This window comes from Schistocerca serialis, chromosome 6, assembly GCF_023864345.2.
Source record: "Schistocerca serialis cubense isolate TAMUIC-IGC-003099 chromosome 6, iqSchSeri2.2, whole genome shotgun sequence".
Classification (NCBI taxonomy): Eukaryota; Metazoa; Arthropoda; class Insecta; order Orthoptera; family Acrididae; genus Schistocerca; species Schistocerca serialis.
In genome coordinates, this window is record NC_064643.1 from 439,321,264 (window position 1) to 439,342,718 (window position 21,455).

Sequence of the window (21,455 nt, forward strand, 5' to 3'; positions counted from 1 at the left end):
AGTCTCACAGTCAAAGTAGAAGGCATAGATAATATTCCCTTGAAATATACAAGATCATTCTGTGCTGTGGAAATCAGATGACTGTTCAAGTTGGTGTACAGAATATATGAAACTTTATACACAACTTAAGACTTTCAAAAAAATATCATCTGTACAATCCCAGAGATAGTGATGGTATCTAAATGTAGGGACTATGGAAAAGTTAGCTTAATAGCTCATTCATCCATGTTGCCGACAAGAATAGTCTACAGAAGAATGGGAAAAAAATCAAGAGTATGTTAGTTGACAACCAGCTTGGAGGGAAGGAATGGTGCCAAAAGTACAGTTTTCAAACTGTGTTTGATAATTTAAGACAAATCACTGCACATTCCATGGATTTTTCAACCTAAAAAAGCATTTAACAATGTGGAGTGGTGTAAAATGTTCAAAACTTTCAGGAAAATGAGTTAAAGTGTGGGAAAAGACAAATATTACACACCGAGCAAGCTGCCCTAGCACAGCGGACTCATATTCGGAAGGATAACAGTCCAAACCTGCGTCCGGCCATCCTGATTTAGGTTTTCCATGATTTCGGTAAATCACTTCAGGCAAATGCCAGGATGGTTCCTTTGAAAGAGCACAGCTGACTTCCTTCCCTAATGTGATGGGACCGGTGACTGCTGTTTGATCCCCTCCCCCAAATTGACCAACAAATATTACACAGTATGTACAAGAACCAAGAGGGAATAGTAAGAATGAAAGACCAAGAAGGAAGTTGTCAGGTTAAAAAGGGCGTAAAACAGGGACGCTGTCATGAAACTTCCTGGCAGATTAAAACTGTGTGCCGGACCGAGACTCGATCTCGGGACCTTTGCCTTTCGCGGGCAAGTTGTCAACCGACTGAGCTACCCAAGCACAACAGTTTTAATTCCGCCAGTACCTCATCTCCTACCTTCCAAACTCTCTCAGCAGCTCTCGGTCCAGCACACAGTTTTAATCTGCCAGGAAGTTTCATATCAGCGCACACTCCGCTGTAGAGTGAAAATTTCATTCTAGGGACGCTGCCTTCTGTCCCTGCTATTCAATCTATATATTGAAGAAGCAATGACAGAAATAAAAGAAATGTTTAGGTTTGGGTTTAAAATTTATGGTGAAAGGGTATCAGTGACACGATTTGCTAATGACATTGCTGTCCTCATTGAAAGTAAAGATAAATTAAAATATCATTTGAATGGAACAGTCTCATCAGCACAGAATAAAGATTGAAAGTAAACTGAAGAAAGTCAAAAATGAGGAGTAGCAGAAATGAGATTAGGGATAAAATTAATATCAAAGTTGGAGACCACAAAGTAGATGAAGGAATTCTGTTGCATTAGAAGCAATAAAGCAGACAAGCACAGGCAAACAAGCCATTCCTGTCCAAAAGAAGTCTACTAGTACCAACCATCAGCCTTAATTTGTAGAAGAAGTTTCTTTGTACGTATGTTTGGACTACAGCAGTGTTTCAAAGTTAGGTGTGGGCAGCGGAGAATCTGTGGAAGAAGAGAACTGAAGCATTTGAGATGTGGTGCTATGAAGGATTGTAAAAAAAGGTGGATTGGTAAGATAAGAATGAGAAGGTTCTCTGCAGAATTGGCAAGGAAGGAAGTATATGGAGAACACTGACAAGAAAAATGGAAAAGATGATAGGACATACTAAGACATCAGTTAATAACTTTGGTGATAGTAGATGAAGCTGATGAGTATAAAAACAGTAGGGGGAAACATGTAGTGGAATGCCTTCCACAAATTGAGGAGCTAAGAAATTGGCAGGGTAGAGGGAGTCATGGTAGGACACCATCCTACCATTCAAAAGACTGATGACACAAAAAAGAGCCACATGGAATAGAAGTGGTATATGTTTGTTTATATCTGTTGAGTTTAGATGCCTGATATGCAAATAACAGTAAATTTTCTTATGTAAGCAACTATGTACCGTATGTGCACTGAGATACATTCAGCCACTATCATGATAACTTTGACATATAGACCTCTCTGTTTGTCTTTTAATCTAATCTGCATTTGGAATCATTATTGGAAGGATAATCGACTTAATTCTCTTCATGAAGAGATAAAAACAATTTACCAACTACAAATTTGTCTTTGATAGATGTCTGAACTGAACTGTCTGTTAAGGATAATTTCCTCGAATATTTTTCTTTATTCATGGGCAGAAATCTTAAGTCCCCATCTGCTTGCTATAAAATGTTGAACTTCGTTCCAAAAATATTATGAACACTCTCTCTCTCTCTCTCTCTCTCTCTCTCTCTCTCTCTCTCTCTCTCTCTCTCTTTTCTCATGCAAATGCAGCTCACACACACGACTGCAGTCTCAGGCAACTGAAACCACAATGGTTTCAATTGACAAAGGCCCCAATGGCCAAAAGCTTATTTGTGACAGTCTTTTTGTTGTGTCTATCTGCGACTTCAGCATCTCTGCTTTATGGTTAGTAGCAACTTTTCTTTTCATAATATTGTTACATTCCATCCTGGATTTTCCATTGTTTGAATGCATAAAAATGTGTTTCTTATTAGCTTATCATTATGATTCTCATTGGGCATTGTCAATGGAAAATAATTTAATTTTTGTGATATTTTGCTGACAAAACACCTACAAATTGAATTATGTGATTCATTTGGGTGTTGTAAGCTGGTTCAGTCCTTGAGACCAGTTGTTTGACTGTTCCTTGATAAAGTTTTTAAAATTGTACTGGGTAACAGATCCAACACAAAAGTACATACTTTTCTGCAATGCAGTACTGTGTTGTTCCTTAGGCTGTCACTTATACTGCAGATACTTTTGCACTGTATTTGTTCATTTTCAAGAAAATAAATCGCTGTAGAATTGCACAGCGGTGTGCTTCTGTTTCCAACAGAAACAATACACACAATTCTAATCGGTTAAATAATTTTCAGTGGATTGTTAACAGAGCTATTTCTTTGCCAGGCTTCACATTTTCTATCAGAATCTTAAGATATCAAATCTAATTTTATTGAAATGAGATAATGAATTTTAAAGTCAATGCTTTTTTGTGGACAATTCCACTATGTAATCAGCTATTTATCCATGATGCACTGTCTCAATAAAATACTTCTCAGTGAAAAATACCCTCTTATGGTGTAAAATCAGTTCGCACTTACTGACTGTACTCATTGTCTCTTCTTCTTTCTGATCAGGTCCATTAAAATGTGTAATCTCTTTGGAAAGTGCTACTAGTAAGCATTAATTTCACATTTTGATGGATGGCACAAACTCACCCAGCGTGCATATTGGGTAATCCTGCCACTGCACACCATGTAGATCTGAGGTGTCAGAATTTGTAAAATCTAATTTCAGGGCCAAACTAATTCCAATAAGCAATAAATGTCTCTTTTTAAATTGTTTAGTATTCACTTTTAGTTTTATCCCATCAATTTTAACATTCTTTCACTCCTGGATAAAGCCTCTTAAATTCCCCATACTGAAAAGCTCACACAGTTTTTTGCAGTAGAGGCAAAACCTTGCTCAGACTTTTTTCCTAGTGTAGCCAAATACAGATATCAATTTTTGATTTCTGACTTTTTCACAATTATCTGAGAAACCTCTAATACTGTAGCTGTCCTTCTGGAAGGCCAACTGTTGGATGCCAGTGTCAAAATATGAATTTTTTCATTATGACTTGAAGTGCAGTTTCGTTGTAAGTTTGGATAAGAGCTCAGAATGATATTATGGGATTATGCTGCCAGCAAAATGTATTTTATAATTAGTCAACAAACTGTTGTGTTTACCCATTTACGAAATTTTGTGTGAATGTACATTACATAATTTTGGAAATACCTGAAACGTACGAGAATGAAATTAAGGCTCTTTGCTGATAAAGCTAATGTTGACTGAACTGCATTAGAAGTGGCCTCTCTAAGATATAAAGCGTTTAAAATTGCCTAAATATCAAGAAAAACCATTTCTGGAGAAAAATTTGCCTCCAGTTATCCCAAGAATCGTCCACCCAGAAAGATAAATTTTACATATCTGACAAACTAATAGAGAACAAATTTCTAAAAGCGTAACTTTCTATAACAGTTATGTCAAGAAATAATTCTACCTGAGCTTTGAACATGTTTTGTTACATGAAATTTCTTGACTTTACTCAAAGTAAATATCTCTATATCAAAACTCTAAACTTGTGTAGCTTACACATGCAAACCATTGAACTAGTGTACCAACTTGCAGACATGTAGGTTATGCATTCAAAGAAATAACAAAAACATATGCATCCTTATCACAAAATTTCAACAACCATGATTTAAGGGGCTGCTCGATTCCAAATATTTAATATTGTGAGCTGAGGATTTATGGAATTACCTGTAATGTGCATAGGTAACTACACACCAATTATGAATGGTATGTGAAGTGATAGATTGGGAACCACTTGGCATGGAATGAATGAAATACCTGTATGTCCTTTGCTGCTTTTCAGGAATGCTTAACGCACACCTTTTTTTTTAGTAAATGTTTTTACTGTTTGTCTTTGACACCTTAAAATTCTCATGTGTTGGGGGCTGTTACTGGACAAACTTACTTTTTTTGCCTTTCTTCATCTCACACGAGCAGTTTATCATAGTCTAAATGACTCAAATGTTTGTTTCTTAGTTTGTACTAATTTATTAAACTGGCTTGCTAAATAAAATGTCTGTCAAATCACCTTGTTCTCTATTAGGTTTTAATTAATTTTATAGTTGCTTGTTGGTTAAAAAAATCTTAGAAAAGGCACAATACACACAAAGCATTTTCTGTATCTTTTTTTTACCTTTAGAATTATTTTTGTTGCAGGATCTGACATACTTCACAAAGAAGGAGGTTTTGTAGTAAGTATAGCCAAATTTTTAAATAATGTTTATGGTTAAACATCAGTTCCCTCTACCGATTGCTTCTCAGATCGGAAGCAGTGATGGAAAATAATCTCTCTCTCTCTCTCTCTCTCTCTCTCTCTCTCTCTCTCTCTCTCTCTCTCTCACACACACACACACACACACACACACACACACACACACACACACCTACCTACACATCTACCTTCTCAAGTTCCGTAATTCCTTGAACTGGTACCGTTATTGAAATTCTCATTGCATTAAGCTAAAATTTTACGTCAGGTGAAAATAACCTGCATCTTTGTCATTATTTGTTTTTTATTTGCAGTGCTCATCAGAAATTTAAATCCCTTGCTCCAGAGAAAGTTGGCCATAATAAGAATGCAAAGTTACCAATGAGTAAAATTTTGCAGTATCCAGAGTTGAGAGTTAATCCATTTGGTGATAGAATTTGTCGAATATTTAGTTCAAGTCATGATGGTGATTGTACTTTTGAGGATTTTCTTGATATGATGTCTGTATTTAGCGATGAAGCTCCAAAGGCTGTAAAGGCAGAGCATGCCTTTCGCATATTTGGTAAGTGATTTTTCTCTTAAGTGTAACTTGTCTCTAATACATCATTTATAGAAATGTAGCATGTCAGATAGCAAAACAGACTAGTATGCTTCAATTTATGCTTAAGACTACTGTTATTAATGTAGTAGTTCTGCAGAGAAATTCACGTATGTGAAAACACGGATGTGGGACTTGTGACCATATGATTGAAACTGTGACGTGAATCATTGAATTAATGACAGTGACTGCATGCATCCATGTGAGGTTTTTCAAAACAGTTTCCCATTTTGACAGAAGAAAGAATAAGTGACATATGAAAAAGTGAAGCATCCTTCACATACATAAAATTTTGCAAGGGATGACTTGAGTGTAGGAATCTGAAAAAAACTCAGATCTGAAATTTGAAGTCCATTCATGAACAGTCAGTGGCATCAAAAGCTTATTGACATCAAACTCCAGTTGCTAATTACTTTGTAGTGTTATTCACATAACTGTTTTTCAAACATTTATGTCATTCTCAGGTGCTTATTATAATACTGTGGCTGTCCTTGGCATAAACACTTTCTACATGTGGGAATGACTTGTAACTGAACATGTGAATAAAACAAAAAGATGATTGGCAGTTGGGACATTTAATAACAGGAACATGCAATCTACACTTACAGATCTCTTGTGCATTGAGTAGTGGCAGCTCAACCCCTCTTATTCTGAACTTCAACTCAGCTGTTTTACCAGAGTGCATAAAACCTGAATTGTTTTGTCTTAAAGTATAACATTGTCTCCAGTTCCATGAGATGCTTTCCTACTATGATAAACTCCCATGTCAGGAAGGGACGTAATGAACGTCAACATGGATAGAGCAGATAATGTAGAATGTGCAGATTTCTTTCTTTCTTTCGTTTTTTTAAAAAAAGTCATGATATTCTGTTTTCTACTCCAGTTTTTGTCAGTGTTGAGTTTTGGGACCAGAAACACATTCTCAAACAGTATTCATCTACATATAAACTAGCAAATGGTGATGATACGAATACCTGCAGCTGTAAATGCAACTGTAAATCCGTCAGTACAAAATATAATAATAATAATAATAATAATAATAATAATAATAATAATAATTTCTACACAGTCATCAAATATTGCTTACATAAGTTAAAAAAAAAGCCAACCAAGCAGTTGCTGTACAAAGAACAAAGCAAAAATTCAGCAGTAGCATGACTTCCCTACTCCAGTGATACCTAAATGGATTTAGGAGTTATTTGGAAGAAGTCCTTGACACAGGTGAGTCCCAAGTGCTCTTCTTACTAAGAAACTCTTGTTAGGAGCTGTAGCTTCCACAGAAGATCTCATTGTGGTTCGGACTAATGGTGCTGTAGGCATTTTTGTCAAGTATGAACACCATTCTTCTCCTCTTCCTGTCAGCACCAGTATGCAAACTTTAAGCATATCCATGCAATTGTTACCTGAGATAACCATATGCTTCTTATACGTACCCACTAATGAGACCCAAGCAACATTCTCAGGAACATTACCAGATCTCTCTTCCTCAACTCTTCCTGTTTGGGGGTTGTAATACCACGTGCCCCTGGATAGAGCTGCAGAGTGTCTTATGCAGGCAAAAGCTTTCTCTTGCAAACATGGCTTTACCAAGTACTTCAGCACCGCTGCTGGAACGTTCAACACTATTGGTCTCTTGATATGCTGTCCAGCCCTTGCAGACACTGCTCAGTGGGATGTAGTCATAAATTTACAATCTGGTAACAATTTTCCTATATAGCAGATCGAGCAGTGCCTCAAAAAAGCAATGGAAATGATTGCTTAGCCAGACTAACTATACCATGTACAGCCAGTGGACTATATGTGAATTAGCCAGACTAACTATACTGTGTACAGCCAGTGTGAACATTGTGATGATGTCCATGAATGGATGATCACATTTTGATAAACATATTCCACTAAACCATTATAGCATCCATTTCCAAAGTCTTCACACCACACATTAAGACTAACAGTCCACTGGTTAAGTGAGGAGTGTCCTTCACGAACAATACTTGACATGCAACTCTGTGAAGGTCCAAATGCTAACCTACTGCAGAGTCTATCAGACACTGATATGCAGATACTGCCAAATTATAAGCAAGAGCAAGAATAGATAATGTCACAGATTCCTGAACATGGTAAATCATTTCACAGAGTGCATATTTGTATAGAAGACAATCGAGAGTATTTTCAAAAGAGGTTTGCAGTTAGAGATGTAATTGATGACACATGCCCAGCAGACATTGCTCACGTAATGCAGAACATTTCACAAAAGTGACCATTATAGCCAGTCACGAAACAGCCTTCTGTCATCACAAAATTGCTGCACAAAAGGCAGGTGGAACTTTCGTTCCTGCAAAAAAACTAGTTACCCCTTTGCAATGTGTGGGTTAGATATAGCATGGTGAATGGCTTATGGCACTGGTTCACAATAAGGTCTGTTAAACCATGTTGCAGTACCTCAGGGAAGTGCAATGTAAATCCATTCTGTTGTGTTGAACCAAATTTGGAGGTCAGATGACTTCCCCAACTCTTGGAGATGTGCAATCCCAATATCGTCCTAAAAGCAGAAAACAACCATACTTATGTGAGTGGTGGTTGTAGTGTTGCTGTAACAAGCTGCACGAAAATACCTTCATGTTTATGGTGACTAGCTGCCTTGTCTGGGTTCTTGAATCGAGACAACTCATTGGTTGCTTCCAGTGCAGATTCCAGGAAACTTCACTCAAACATTGATAACACAGAAGAAATTCTTACACAAAATAAGTCTGGACTTGTGGGGTTGTGAAGTGTTCTCTAAATTGTAGACTGTTGACAGTACAATATAACAGTGTTGATGCCCAAGCTGTCAACTATCCATGCCTGCTGTGGAGTAGATGCCTGCCCTTTTTGGGGCACCAGGACACTGGGGAATGGCCATCAAGCCAGATGGTGATTACTTACGGTGCAGCTTGAATATATATAGTAGAGAAAAACTAGTAGAGATTCCTGATAAAATTAGACCACTGCCTAATAAATCAAGATAAAGATGCATTTTAGTGCCACCCACAGCACAATTCCTACTGTCACGAGAACTCCTAAACTATTTTGTGATCGTGTGAGTGATGAGCATGGGCCCCCAACTCATTTCTTCTTATCCATTAATTGTGCATGACCTTACCACCACATTAGGTTGCTGATAACAGCAGTGCTCTTGTTAAAGCTGAGCTCACGAGCAGAGGTTTTGCTCTTGTTTACCACACAGATGGGCAATGATATTACGCTTGCTTCGTGGCCACACGTGCTAGAAGTGGACACACAAGTGTGAAATGTTCAGGCTGGATGTCTTACATGGGTGCAGAAACCTTAGAGAGTAACCAAGGCAAGTTCACTTCAGCATGCCTTGAGCATTTTCTTGAAAATGTAATCATCCCTGGACCTCAGCTTTGGTACCCTGAATGACGTCTCACTTACTAACATGATAATCACCTATCACACACGAGCATTAGGATTCAGAGCTAGTTTCAAAGGAGGGAAAATATTATTCAGTGCCTTCCATGGCTTCCAAAGTCACCTGATCTGAATCCCACAAAGCATCTTTGGCCTCAACTCGAGAAGACTCTGCAAGACAGTTACCCAAACCCTCCTCCAGGAACTGCGAATACCCTATGGGATTTTAGCTTTTCAGCTAAAAAGATACTGTGTGTGACACTTAATGTGAGCGGTGTCCCTCTGCTGGTGGCATGTGGAATGTCTACACAGGATGTGATGCCCCCCTGCGGGTTCGGGGGTAAGAATAGGCCCGCAGTATTCCTGCCTGTCGTAAGAGGTGACTAAAAGGAGTCTCAAACGTTTCGGCCTTAATGTGATGGTCCCCTCGTAGGTTTGACCTCCATTTTCCAAATTTCCGTTGTTAGTGCGTGCCATTTGGGGAAGGACGCCTTATGTGGTGTTTTTCTATTGGTCCATCATGCACCACCATCTTGCATGCTACCTATTGTCATGTGGCGGGATTTACACTCAACGTCTTCTGGGTTGCCTCCTCCTCGTCTTGTGCGCAATCCCCCTTCTTAGCGCCCCCGACAACTGTGGACCCTTTCACCACCTAAAATCCAGCACGGTAGCCAGTCCATTGTGGTGGGGTCGTCATGTACCCTCTTGGTGGTAGCCCCCTGACCACGCAGGGATCGCACTATGGATGCCAGAGCTGTTTCCTCCCCACGCATGCCAAGGAGTATGTGCCCATCTTGTCTGGGGCACGGGGACTCCGGGCAACAGGATATTGGCCAGGTACCCGTTGCTTTGGCTGGGTGGTGCCCTTCGGCTCCCGTGTCTCCCCCTCGCTCGTGTGGTCCCGGATCCGGTGGATTTATGGATACCAGACCCCTATGGGTGTCCCTGGGATCTCCCTGGACGGCGCTGTCTGCACGGACACTGCCGCCATTGCTGAACACCTTGCCGCGCACTTTGCTACGAGCTCTGCAACTGCAACTTATCCCCCCACCTTTCACTCTCTAAAGGAGTGAGCCGAGCAGACGCCGTTATCATTCCACACGCGTCGTTCTGGAAAATACAATGCCCCTTTCAGCGAGAGGGAATTCCTCGCTGCCCTCACTGATTGCCCTGATACAGCACCTGGACCAGACTGCATCCACGCGCAGATGCTGAAGCATCTCTCCAGGGACTGCCACAGACACATCCTCACCATCTTTAACCGCATTTGGAGTGAGGGCGTGTTCCCGTCGCAATGGCGAGAGGGTGTTATTGCCCCCATCTTGAAGCCCGGTGCGGACCCACTGGCGGTGGACAGCTATCATCCCATTACCCTCACAAACGTTTTGTGCAAATTGCTCGAACGTATGGTGGGGCGGCGTTTGTGTTGGGTCCTTGAGTCGCGCGGTCTCCTCGCTCCTTCCCAGGGTGGCTTTCATTGGGGCCGGTCTGCTGCGGACAATTTGGTGCGGCTGGAATCTGCTATCCGTACAGCCTTTGCCCGACGTCAGCATCTCGTTGCTGTATTTTTTGATCTGCGGAAGGCGTATGACACCACATGGAGGCATCACATCCTTGCTATGTTGCATGAGTGGGGTCTTCGTGGTCAGCTCCCGGCTTTTCTTCAAACCTTTTTATTGCGCCGCTCTTTCCGGGTGCAAGTAGGTGCCGCCTCTAGTTCATCTTATATAACGGAAAATGGGGTCCCGCAGGGCTCGGTGTTGAGCGTCTCCTTATTTCTAGTGGCCATTAATGGTGTGGCTGCAGCCGTGGGGTCGTCAGTGTCTCCTTTGTATGCTGGCGACTTCTGCATCTCATTTAGCTCAACGACTACGGGAGTCGCTGAACGCAGGCTGCAAGTAGCTGTTCGCAAGGCAGCATCATGGGCTCTGACTCATGGTTTTCAGTTCTCTGCAGCCAAGACTCGAGTTGTGCACTTCTGTAGGCGTCGGACGGTCCACCCTCATCCTGAACGTTACCTCGACGGCCATCTCCTTGAAGTGGTGGACACTAGCCGCTTTTTAGGACTCGTCTTTGATGCTCGGCTCACATGGGTTCCTCATATTACTCAGCTGAAACAAAAGTACTGGCGGCACCTCAACGCCCTCCGCTGTCTGAGCCACACGTCTTGGGGTGCAGATCGCTGCACGCTGTTGAGATTGTACAGAGCCCTTGTGCAGTCCAGGCTTGATTATGGGAGCCTGGCCTGTGGGTCTGCATCACCCTCAGTGTTGACGTTGCTGGACCCCATACACCACTGTGGGGTTCGGCTTGCGACTGGTGCTTTCCGTACGAGCCCCGTGGATAGTCTACTGGTGGAGGCCGGGGTTCCCCCGCTGCGGATTCGCCGTCATCGACTGCTCGCCGACTATGCTGTCCACGTGCATTGCTCGCCGGGCCATCCCAATCATTGCCTGCTTTTCCCTGCCATGCTCCTCCATCTGCCCAAACGGCGACCTAGGTCTGGGCTTTCTATTGCTGTCCGCGTCCAGTCCCTGCTGTCGGAACTGGGGTCATTCCCTCTTCTGCCTCCCTTCCGGGTCCGTGCACCTACACCTCCCTGGTGTATGCCCCGGCCGTCCGTCCGTCTGGACTTGGCACGGGGACCCAAGGACTCGGTCCTGTGGTCCTCCGTCGCCGTTTTCTTGCGCTCCTCGCCTCATTTTCGGGCTGTGAGACTATCTACACTGTTGGTTCCCTGGTTGATGGTCGTACTGCCTACACTTTTGCTCACGCTGCCCATGTTGAACAGCACTCCTTGCCGGCTGGCTGCAGTATTTTTACTGCAGAGCTGGTGGCCATATTGCGCGCTCTTGAGCATATGCGTTCTTGCTCAGGTCCGTCCATCGTCATCTGCAGTGACTCCCTGAGCAGCCTCCAGGCTATCGACCGCTGCTATACCTCTTCTCCTCTGGTATCATTTATTCAGGAGTCTGTTTCTGCCATTACCTGCTCTGGTCGTTCAGTGGTCTTTGTTTGGATGGTCGTTCGGTGGTCTTTGTTTGGACGCCAGGTCACGTTGGCATCCCGGGGAACGAACGTGTCGACAGGCTGGCCAAAGGGGCGATCGACGCCCCAGCTTTGGAGATCAACCTCCCGGCTTGTGATCTGCAGTTGGTGTTGCACCGTAAGGTGCTTAGGATGTGGAATGATGCGTGGCCTGACGTCCCCGAATAAACTGCGGGCTGTTAAGGAGTCGACCGATGTGTGGTGGTCCTCCCTGCGGGCTTCTTGCAGGGACTCTGTCATCCTGTGTCGGCTCCGCATCGGCCATACCTACCTGATGCACGACCATCTTTTGCGTCAGGAGGATCCCCCCCCCCCCCCCTCCCGCCCTGTGTCGGTGTGGGTCCCGGCTGACGGTCGCCCACATTTTGTTGGAGTGTCCCTGACTGCGCACCCTCCGGCAGTTTTTTAATCTCCCGGGCACTTTGCCTTTGGTTTTAAGCGACGATGCGTCCATGGCTGAAGACGTTTTAAATTTTATCCTTGGTAGTCCTTTTTATGGTTCTATTTAGGGAGGTCCTGCATCTTTCCCTTTCTGTGTCTCTTGTCCTCGAGTCTCTCATTATTGGTTGCAGATTTTGGTGTGTAGTCGGATGGTTGACTCTTTCCCTTTTTATTGTTCTCGTGGTCAGTCAACCAGTCTCTGACCATCTTCTTTTCTTCTGTTTCTTTCTGTCTGGTGTTCATCTGTACTCTTCTTGTCTGTAGTGTTCGTTGCCGCATTTGTGTTCTTTCAGTGCCTGGGGGGGAATCTCCTTCCCCTTGGGGTTTTACATGCTCCGCCAATTTTCGTCTCGCCTGTTTTTGGAATGGGGGACTGATGACCTTAGCTGTTTAGTCCCCCTTAAACATCCCAACAACCACCACCACCACCAGGATGTAATGCCCTCACATGGGGACATAGCTTAGGACACTGCTGCACTTTTCAGAAGTCCATCAGAGTTGACATGAGTTCACATTCACCAAACACAGCATTATTTTTCGTGTTGGGGAGTAGATTTGGTATGTCAGGTCATTCAAGCATCCTCTCAAATCACACAGTACACATTGTAACCATGTCTTTTTCATAATGGTCTACTCCAACATCGCCTTATGCTAACTATGACTGTTTCCCCATCTCCCAAACTTCCAGTCACATGCAGTGTTGTTCAGATATGTTTACTGTTTCGTTCTGTTTCCCTATGACTCAAATAATGTGTGCTGAAAGACTGCAACAAAGGTAAAACCATTATACCATTAATCTCCACCCCATTGACTGTATACACTAAATAGTCTTCTATTGGTGGACCAAGTATGTTACAATTTTCCACGTACTTCCACATTTGGTCCACAATTTTTTGTCAGATAAATTGTTCTTCCATGCATCTCAAAGGTTACTTAACAAATGAACTTGAGCTCAGCTGGTACTTCATATCTAATATTTCCTGCTGGATGAACTAATTAATATGGAATGAACACATTTATGAGCAGATAAAAAATCGAAGTAACTCTTTTATTTGCAAAAAAATCTGTACTTAACTTGACTAACAGACAAAATTGCTAGCATTCTCACTCTCTGCTATTGCCTGGGATAATCTTCTGAGCGAATGTAGTTGAGGACAGTTAAATGTTTTGTTGTTAGAAAATAAGCAATAAAAATATTGTGTGAAATTGGTACACAAACATATTGCTATGAACTCCTTATAATGTCAAATTCAAACATATTACAGCCTATTAATTTACTTCATAATTTTGTTCATAGCAAGCAGTAAATTGGCTTCAGTTGAACTATGATAGGCATGCCCACAAAACAAGATAAAGAAATAATTTAAATAATTTGCTTATGGATATACCTCTGTCTAGGATACAAAATGGACGCAAAATTTTAAGGATGGGTAGCAGTCTGCAAGTGATTATTGATTATTGATAATAACCCTTCTTTTGTGGTTCACTTGTGCTTAAGAGTTTAATACTACTGTGACACTAATGGTAGTTGCGCGCGTGTGTGTGTGTGTGTGTGTGTAATATTCAGTATTATATATTATTCTGTTATCCACCAGGCTTCACAGTTTGAGTGAACTGCAGATCATCATGTTGGGCCTGTGCTTATGCAAGGAGTTCTGCCTCTAGTGGAGCTTTGTCTTCGATTTCTATGTCCACATGCTTGTAATAATTGTTATATTCTTTTACTTTTACTAGAAATTTGTCAGCTGTCCCCCTTCCCCTCCAGTTCATTGCATGTCATGAATTCTCGTACAAAGCTGCATTCCGTTGATGGTCCATCAGTGAAAGTGGAACATTTTCAAGGACTACAGGTCTATACATTAATAATTACTTCACATTTAAAAGCTTCTGCAGGTGCAGCTATCCAGAAATATGGTTAGGTGCTGAAGGACAGTATCAATTTATGGAATGCATAGTGTCCCCATGCTGTGTTATTTTAAAATTAGGCCACCGTCAGGTTATAAGTATTTATTTTACAGCATCTGACTGAAGCAATTGGTCTGTAGAAAGTCTAGGATCAAGTATGAAGTATTGCCTAATTGTCCCTTCCTAATCAGGTAGCCATGTATGAGATGGTGAAGTTTTGAATATGCTTGACTTAATTATCAATTATTACACAAATTATAAAGACAGTCTGTTTTGCTCCTAATCTTTGAATGGCTGTGTATGGTAACTGCTCTTTTAGTGTTCAGAGATTTAGCATTCGTGATTTTTAATCTTTTTTTTTCAGATTTTGATGGTGATGATATGTTGGGAGTATCAGATCTAAGAAAGGTTGTGGAACGTTTGACAGGGCCACAACGGCTAAGTGAACAGGATATGCAGCACCTTATACAAAATATCCTAGAAGAAGCTGATTTGGATGATGATGGTGCATTGTCATTTGCAGAATTTGAGCACATCATATCAAAATCATCTGATTTTGCCAAGTAAGTTACATATTCACTTGCTTGCTTATTGGTTTCAGTGATGGGGATAGGAGGATCTGTGTCTTTTGGGGACGTGGAGGTGATGTTTCTCATTTGAGATATTGTAGACGTGGTCCATGCCATGTAGAATAATATTATTACAGCTTGTATCATTGTAATTTATTCATTGTATCCTTGGAGTAGGTATAATGTTTAGTAAACTTTGAAGTTCACACAGTGCTGTCAATGGTTCCCAGAAGACATGTGAACAAAATTGTGCAGATATTCAGACTTTGTGTTAATACAGTTTTGTGTGAAGGGCAGGAAGTTTCGTTCAACTGTGGCACCCCTATATATATCAATATAATATTGAAATAATGATTTATATAAAACTTTTGTCATAATATATGACAAATGTAGGGGATGAATAACGCATAAACTTAAAACAGTTGCTTGAACAGTGATAATTGGTGCATTGCAAAACCCAATCCAGCTTTGGGAAGTTTTAAAAATTTCTTTGCTAGTAAATATGAAAGGTGAAAAATTTGTGAAACAGGACGGGTGGGGAATTTTGCAAGCATGTTGTAACCTAAAAAGGAAATGCATCCAAATCCACACTGAATACTCTGTCTGTTTGTTCTGGAAAAGGATCTCTTTGAAGTCCTTACAAAAATATTTGCCCAGTAGTTAAAAGAAAGCAAAGTTAACAACTGTTCACAAGAAAGGTATCAGAAGTCATCCACAAAACTAACTTTCAATATCTTTGCCATTAATCTCTTGTAGATTTTATTTCAAACAGAATTCCACGAACATCAGTCATACGAAACCCAACTTTTACTTTTCTCACTACATCCTGAAAGCCTGTAAGTTGCACAAAACCCAACTTTCCTTTTTCTCACGACATCCTGAAAGCCAGGGGTAAGAGCCGTCAGGTAGATGCAGTATTTCTTGAGTTCTGAAAATCATTTGATTCAGTAACACGTAGGTGATTAGTAATTAAAAGACAATCATGCGTATCATCCAAAATTTGTGACCGGCTGAGAATTTCTTGGTAGGGAGGATGCAGCATGTTATCGGATGGAAGATCGTCAACTGAGGCAAAAGTGACTTCTGGCATGCCTCAGGGAAGTCTGTTGGGACATGAGATGTTAATGTTGTATACCCTCCCCCACCCCATATCCCCCCCCCCTCTCTCTCTCTCTCTCTCTCTCTCTCTCTCTCTCTCTCTCTCTCTCTCTCTCTCTCTCTCACACACACACACACACACACACACACACACACACACACACTCAAAAAAAAAAAAAAAAAAAAAAAAAAAAAAAAAGATGATACATTTATGTCTGAGAGTGTCTTGTCCACTCATCCCTTCTCTGAGTCAAGTTGTGCTGCATATTTCCTTTCTCCCTGACCATACTACTTAAAGTGCCTCATTTCCTAATCCAATTCCCTCAGCATCACCTGATTTAATTAGATAACTGTCCATTCCGGTAACCGCTTAACACTGGGGATAGACTGCAACCCTGTTTCACTCCCTTCTCAACCGCTGCTTCCCTTCCATGCTCCTCAACTCTTACAAGTGCCATTTAGTTTCAGTTATAAATAGCCTTTTGATCCCTGTATTTTACTGCGGATACCTTCCGAATTTCAGTGTATATTCCATCGACATTGTCATAAGCTTTCTCGAGATCTACAAATGCTATAGACACAGATTTACCTTTAACCTATCTTCAAAGAGAAGAATTAGGGTCGTTATTGCCTCACATGTTCTTTCTCCAGAATCCAAACTAATCTTCCCCGAGATTGGCTTCTACCAGTTTTACCATTCTCCGGTAAATAATTTGTTAGAATTTTGCAACTGTGACTTACTAAACTTTTAGTTCGGTAATATTCACATCATTCAGCACCTGCTTTCTTTGGGATATGAATCATTACAAACTGGGATTTGAATTATTACATTCTTCTTGAAGTCTGAAGGTATTTTGCTTGCCTCATACATTTTGCACACCAGATGAAGAGTTTTCAAAAATGGTTCAGATGGCTCTGAGCACTATGGGACTTAACATCTGTGGTCATCAGTCCCCCAGAACTTAGAACTACTTAAACCTAACTAACCTAAGAACATCACACACATCCATGCCCGAGGCAGGATTCGAACCTGCGACTGTAGCAGTCGCGCGGTTCTGGACTGCGCGCCTAGAACCACTAGACCACCGCGGCCGGCATGAAGAGTTTTGTTGTAACTGACTCTCTCAGTGCTATTGGTAGTTCTGACAGAATGTCATCTACTCCAGGTGCCTTGTTTCAACTCAGGTTTTTCAGTGCTGTCAGATTTTCTCACAGTATCGTATCTCCTATCTCATCTTTTCAATTTCTATTATATTGCCTTCAGGTTCATGTCGCTTGCATAGCCCTCCCCTCCTATATACTCCTTCCATCTTGCAGCTTTCCCTTCTTTGCATGGTACTAGTTTTCCATCTAAGCACCTGATACTCATTTAAGCCCTGTGATATCCAAGGATTTCTGCTAACCTTTTCTATCTGTTTGATCCTTTGCTGCCTTCATTATTCTAAGTCTTAGAACTATCCATTCATCTTCTTCTCTATTCCTTTCCTCCATTGTGTTCAACTATTGTTTAATGTGCCCTTTGAAACTCTCAACAACCCCATTTCTTTCAACTTGTCCGGGCCCTGTCTCTTTAATTTCCTCAGATTCTTCAGTTTTAATCTACTGTGGTCAGTCCATACCTGCCCCTGCAAATGTTGTACAGTTTAAAACCTGGTACCAGAATTGACCTGAAACCTTCTGGTACCCCTGGTCTCTTCCATGTATACAACCTTCATTTGTGATTCATAAATCAAGTATTAGTGATAATTAAATTATGACCCATGCAAAATTCTACCAGATGACTTCCTCTTTCATTCCTGTTCCCCAGTCCATATTCACCTACTACTTTTATTTGTCTTCCTTTTCCTACTATATAATTCCAGCTCCCCATCATAGTTAAATTTTCCTCTTCCTTAACTATCTGAATAACTTCTATTACCTCATCACACAGTTCTTCGATCTCTTCATTATCTGTGGATCTACTGGCATATTAACTTGCACTACTTTTGTGGGTGTTGACTGTATGTTCTTCTTGGCTGTGACAATGCATTCACTATGCTGGTCGTAATGGCTTACCTGCATTCCTATTTTCTTATCCATTATTAGACATTCTCCTGTGTTACCCCTATTTGAGTTTATATTGATAGCCCTGTACTTCCCTGACCTGAAGTGTTTTTCATCCTGCCCCCAAACTTTACTAATTTTCGCTATATCTAACTTCAGCTTATCCAGTCTGCTTTTTAAATTTGCTAACCCAAGCCTGAAAAAGTTGCACAGATATCTAGTCAGATCTTGATAAGTTTTCATTGTGGTGCAAACATTGGTAACTTGGTTTAAATATTCAGAAACAAAAGATGTTGCACTTTGCAGAATGCAGAAAATTGTACCTTATGATTACAAGATCATTGAGCCACATAAGAACGGAATTGACTGTGAAAGAGTATGACGGTGTTTATGCTGATCTTCATGACCAGTGGAGCACTGGTGGTAATGAGATGAACAAATATATACTGCCTGATTAAAAAAAGTGAAGCATCCAGAAGGGGAGAAAAAAGTAAAATGAAACTTTAGTAATTGATAGGGTATGTGATGTTATTGCAATGCTTATTCTAGTGATTGAAAAACCAACTCAGATGTACTGTAGTGTTTCGGGATGTTTATAAAAATATCCCAACACACTATTGGAAAGCTGTCACAAAGCGGTGCTTGTGAGTAAATTGAATAAGGATAAATGCAATGGGAAAGGAAAACTGTGTTTTCCTTTCTTATAAGCAGTGAATGTGGAGCAGTGGTGGAGCTGGTGAGAAGGGGATCAGTAAAGATGGTATTACAACCACTAGTCATCCGGGAGTCATTTGTGCCATGGTGCAGCAAGTGCCTAATCCAAGAGCCATGGAGTAAACGATGCACCAACATGGGCATAATGAACAATTTAAGAGTGGTAGTTGATTTTCTTGTTTTTATGTCAGGTCCTACAGTATGCTTGTACAGACATTTGAATGTACTCAAGAGAGTGGTATTACCATAGCAATTGTTGTGTTGTGAAAAGTAATAATGAAAATGTTGGTCAAAATATACCCATTTACGAGAAGTGTGGCTATTTATTTAGTAGCGCAATAGCGAGAACTTTCGGAAGCATTCCAGGGATCTTCACCCTAGTTGAATCGACAGGGAGGTGGCAGGAAGGATCCGGACTCCGAGAAGATAGGATAAAGGTAATACTACTATCATCTGGAGTTGTATTGGGGTTGGCGAAATATTGCCATGTTATATCAGCCAGGGATGCAACTTCCCACTAGTGCTAGTATGAGACCCACCACAAATCTTACAAAATAAACAGCAGCAGAAAAGAAGGAAAAATTCACCCCAGTACAAAGAACTTGGCAGTATGAGCTCACTTATCAGAATGGCCTGGATGCAGGCACAGGCACCATGATAGTGTTGCAAGGGAAGTTACACATGAGGATGCAGGATGTCCATGATGTACTGTTGTCATCATCAGTTCCTTCAATCACAACCAGTCGTGACATAAAGTCGTACCTGATCACTTTACACACCATAACGCCAAAAGTAATGTGCCTGACCTCTCCCCAGGTTACCTCTGAGCTTGCTGATTGTCACTCATGATAGTGAGAGCCACGATTTATCACTCAACACAGTGTGACACCATTCATCAGCAGTTGATGCTTCCCAGGCATGGCACAACAAAATGCAGCAGTTTGTTTTGTGTTGTTCACGAAAGCCTATGCGTGAGACAGTAATTCCTTAATCGAGGAGCTCCTTATCTCTGACTAATGGTGTGGGATGACACAAAATGTTGCAGGGAGTCTGTTACTTGCTGTAGAATGGCAGGCACAGATGAGATGTGGTTACGACGTGCTAGGTACGATCCTCCTTTGTGATGGTCAGACATGATGACCAGAAAGTTAACGAGTATGCCTGCCATCACATTCTCATGCATTCCAACACTGGGCCACTGTTACATCTGAATGCCCCACAAATCTGGATGTTACATGATAGAACTAGTTGTTCAAATGGAGATCCACAGTAGCCTCTTTCAAACTCTATCAGGTTCTGATACCACTGTCTCACATGAGTACAGTACCTCCGTGTCCTCCATGGTGATCATTCAACATCTAACACTGTTCATGTCCCTTAAATATTCTGCCAGGCCTGATAAGAACACTAAACACAGAAACACTAATGCATTCTGGTCCTACGTGTTACTGAGAACTGTAACTCTGATCACGTACATGCTCTCCAGTGGTGTATACTGTACAAAGTTGCAATACATCTGACCATGTCTTCTGGGTGCTTTACTTTTTTGGTCAGGTAATGCAGAATTCGCCGTTTGCAACATCTATTTTACTATCACCATGAGAGGGACGTAGCATTACGTGAGCTCTTAAATTGTATCTTCCAGCTATATCCTGCCCTTTCTTCTACTCCCCCAGGGGGGCCACAGTCCTTTTGTGGGTACGTGTGTGGCACGCACGGGGCCCCGAGCTATTGCAGTCTCCTTTCCTTTCTTCTCCAGGCTGCATTACCATCCCTGTTCCTCTCCCTCCCTATCCTTGCTCCTTTGTCCCTGCTCCTCTGTTTCCTCTTAGTGGACTTCTTTATGTCGACCTGGCTATCCTCTTGGCTTTGTTTTGGTTCTCTTGGGGTTTGACCTCCATTTCCAAAATTTTGTGTTCAGTGTGAGCCATTTGGGGATGAACTCTCTACCTAGCTTCCATGGTGCAGGTTTCTCTCCCCCTCCCCCTCCCCTCCCCTTTTGCTTTGCACCTTGGCCACCCCTCCTGCTAGGTCACCAGCACGGTAGCCAGTCCGTGTGGTGGGGCTGTTAAGTACCCACTTGGCTGAGCCCCCTAACGCCACAGGGATCACACTACTAGTACGTGAGCTGTTAACGCCTCGTGTATGCCCATGAGTCGATGCTCGTCATTTTGGGGCACCAGAACTCCCGGCAATAGCTGCGGTGCCAGACGGCCCTTGCTGTGTCTGGGTGGCGCCCACGGGGTGAGCCCCTGATTGGAGTGGGTGGTACTAGGGCGGACATCTTGCGCATGAAGCAACAATAACGTCACCATCCTGGCCATTCTGTGGCCATCTCTAACAGTGGTAGCAGATGTGACACTCCTTCTTCTGATCCTTTGGCCTTCCCCTACCTGGCCAACCCCTGGGAGGAGGGTCAAGCTCGCCGACTTGGGTTGAAACCTTTCCTTCGGTACCTGGTTTGTACCAGGATGGATGGCGGTAGTTTTGCCATGACCAGGCCTTTGTTTTTTGTGGAGACGATTGAAGATAAGTATGGTGAAGTTGAATCTATGAGTAAAATGTGGTCCATTGCTTCGCTCATCAAGACATCTTCTGCTGCTCAGTCTGACACCCTGTGTGCTTGTGACCGTCTCGGTGACGTCCCAGTCTTCGTCACGCCCCACCAATCTTTGAACTTAGTACAGGGCATTATTTTCCACTGAGCTCTTCTTTTGCAAACTGATGAGGAGCTCTGTGCTAACCTCAA

The 21,455-nt window shown here is 42.0% G+C and overlaps 1 protein-coding gene across 1 annotated transcript in view; it reads left to right on the forward strand.

The window, feature by feature from the left end:
* The window catches only part of LOC126483865 (calcium and integrin-binding protein 1-like), a 43,254-nt gene that overhangs the window by 11,026 nt on the left and 10,773 nt on the right, over nucleotides 1–21,455 (forward strand). Inside the window, exons 2-4 of the mRNA XM_050107088.1 lie at nucleotides 4,828–4,862; nucleotides 5,194–5,441; nucleotides 14,647–14,845. Coding sequence (XP_049963045.1) covers nucleotides 4,828–4,862; nucleotides 5,194–5,441; nucleotides 14,647–14,845 — 482 coding nt within the window. The remainder of the gene's footprint in view (nucleotides 1–4,827; nucleotides 4,863–5,193; nucleotides 5,442–14,646; nucleotides 14,846–21,455) is intronic.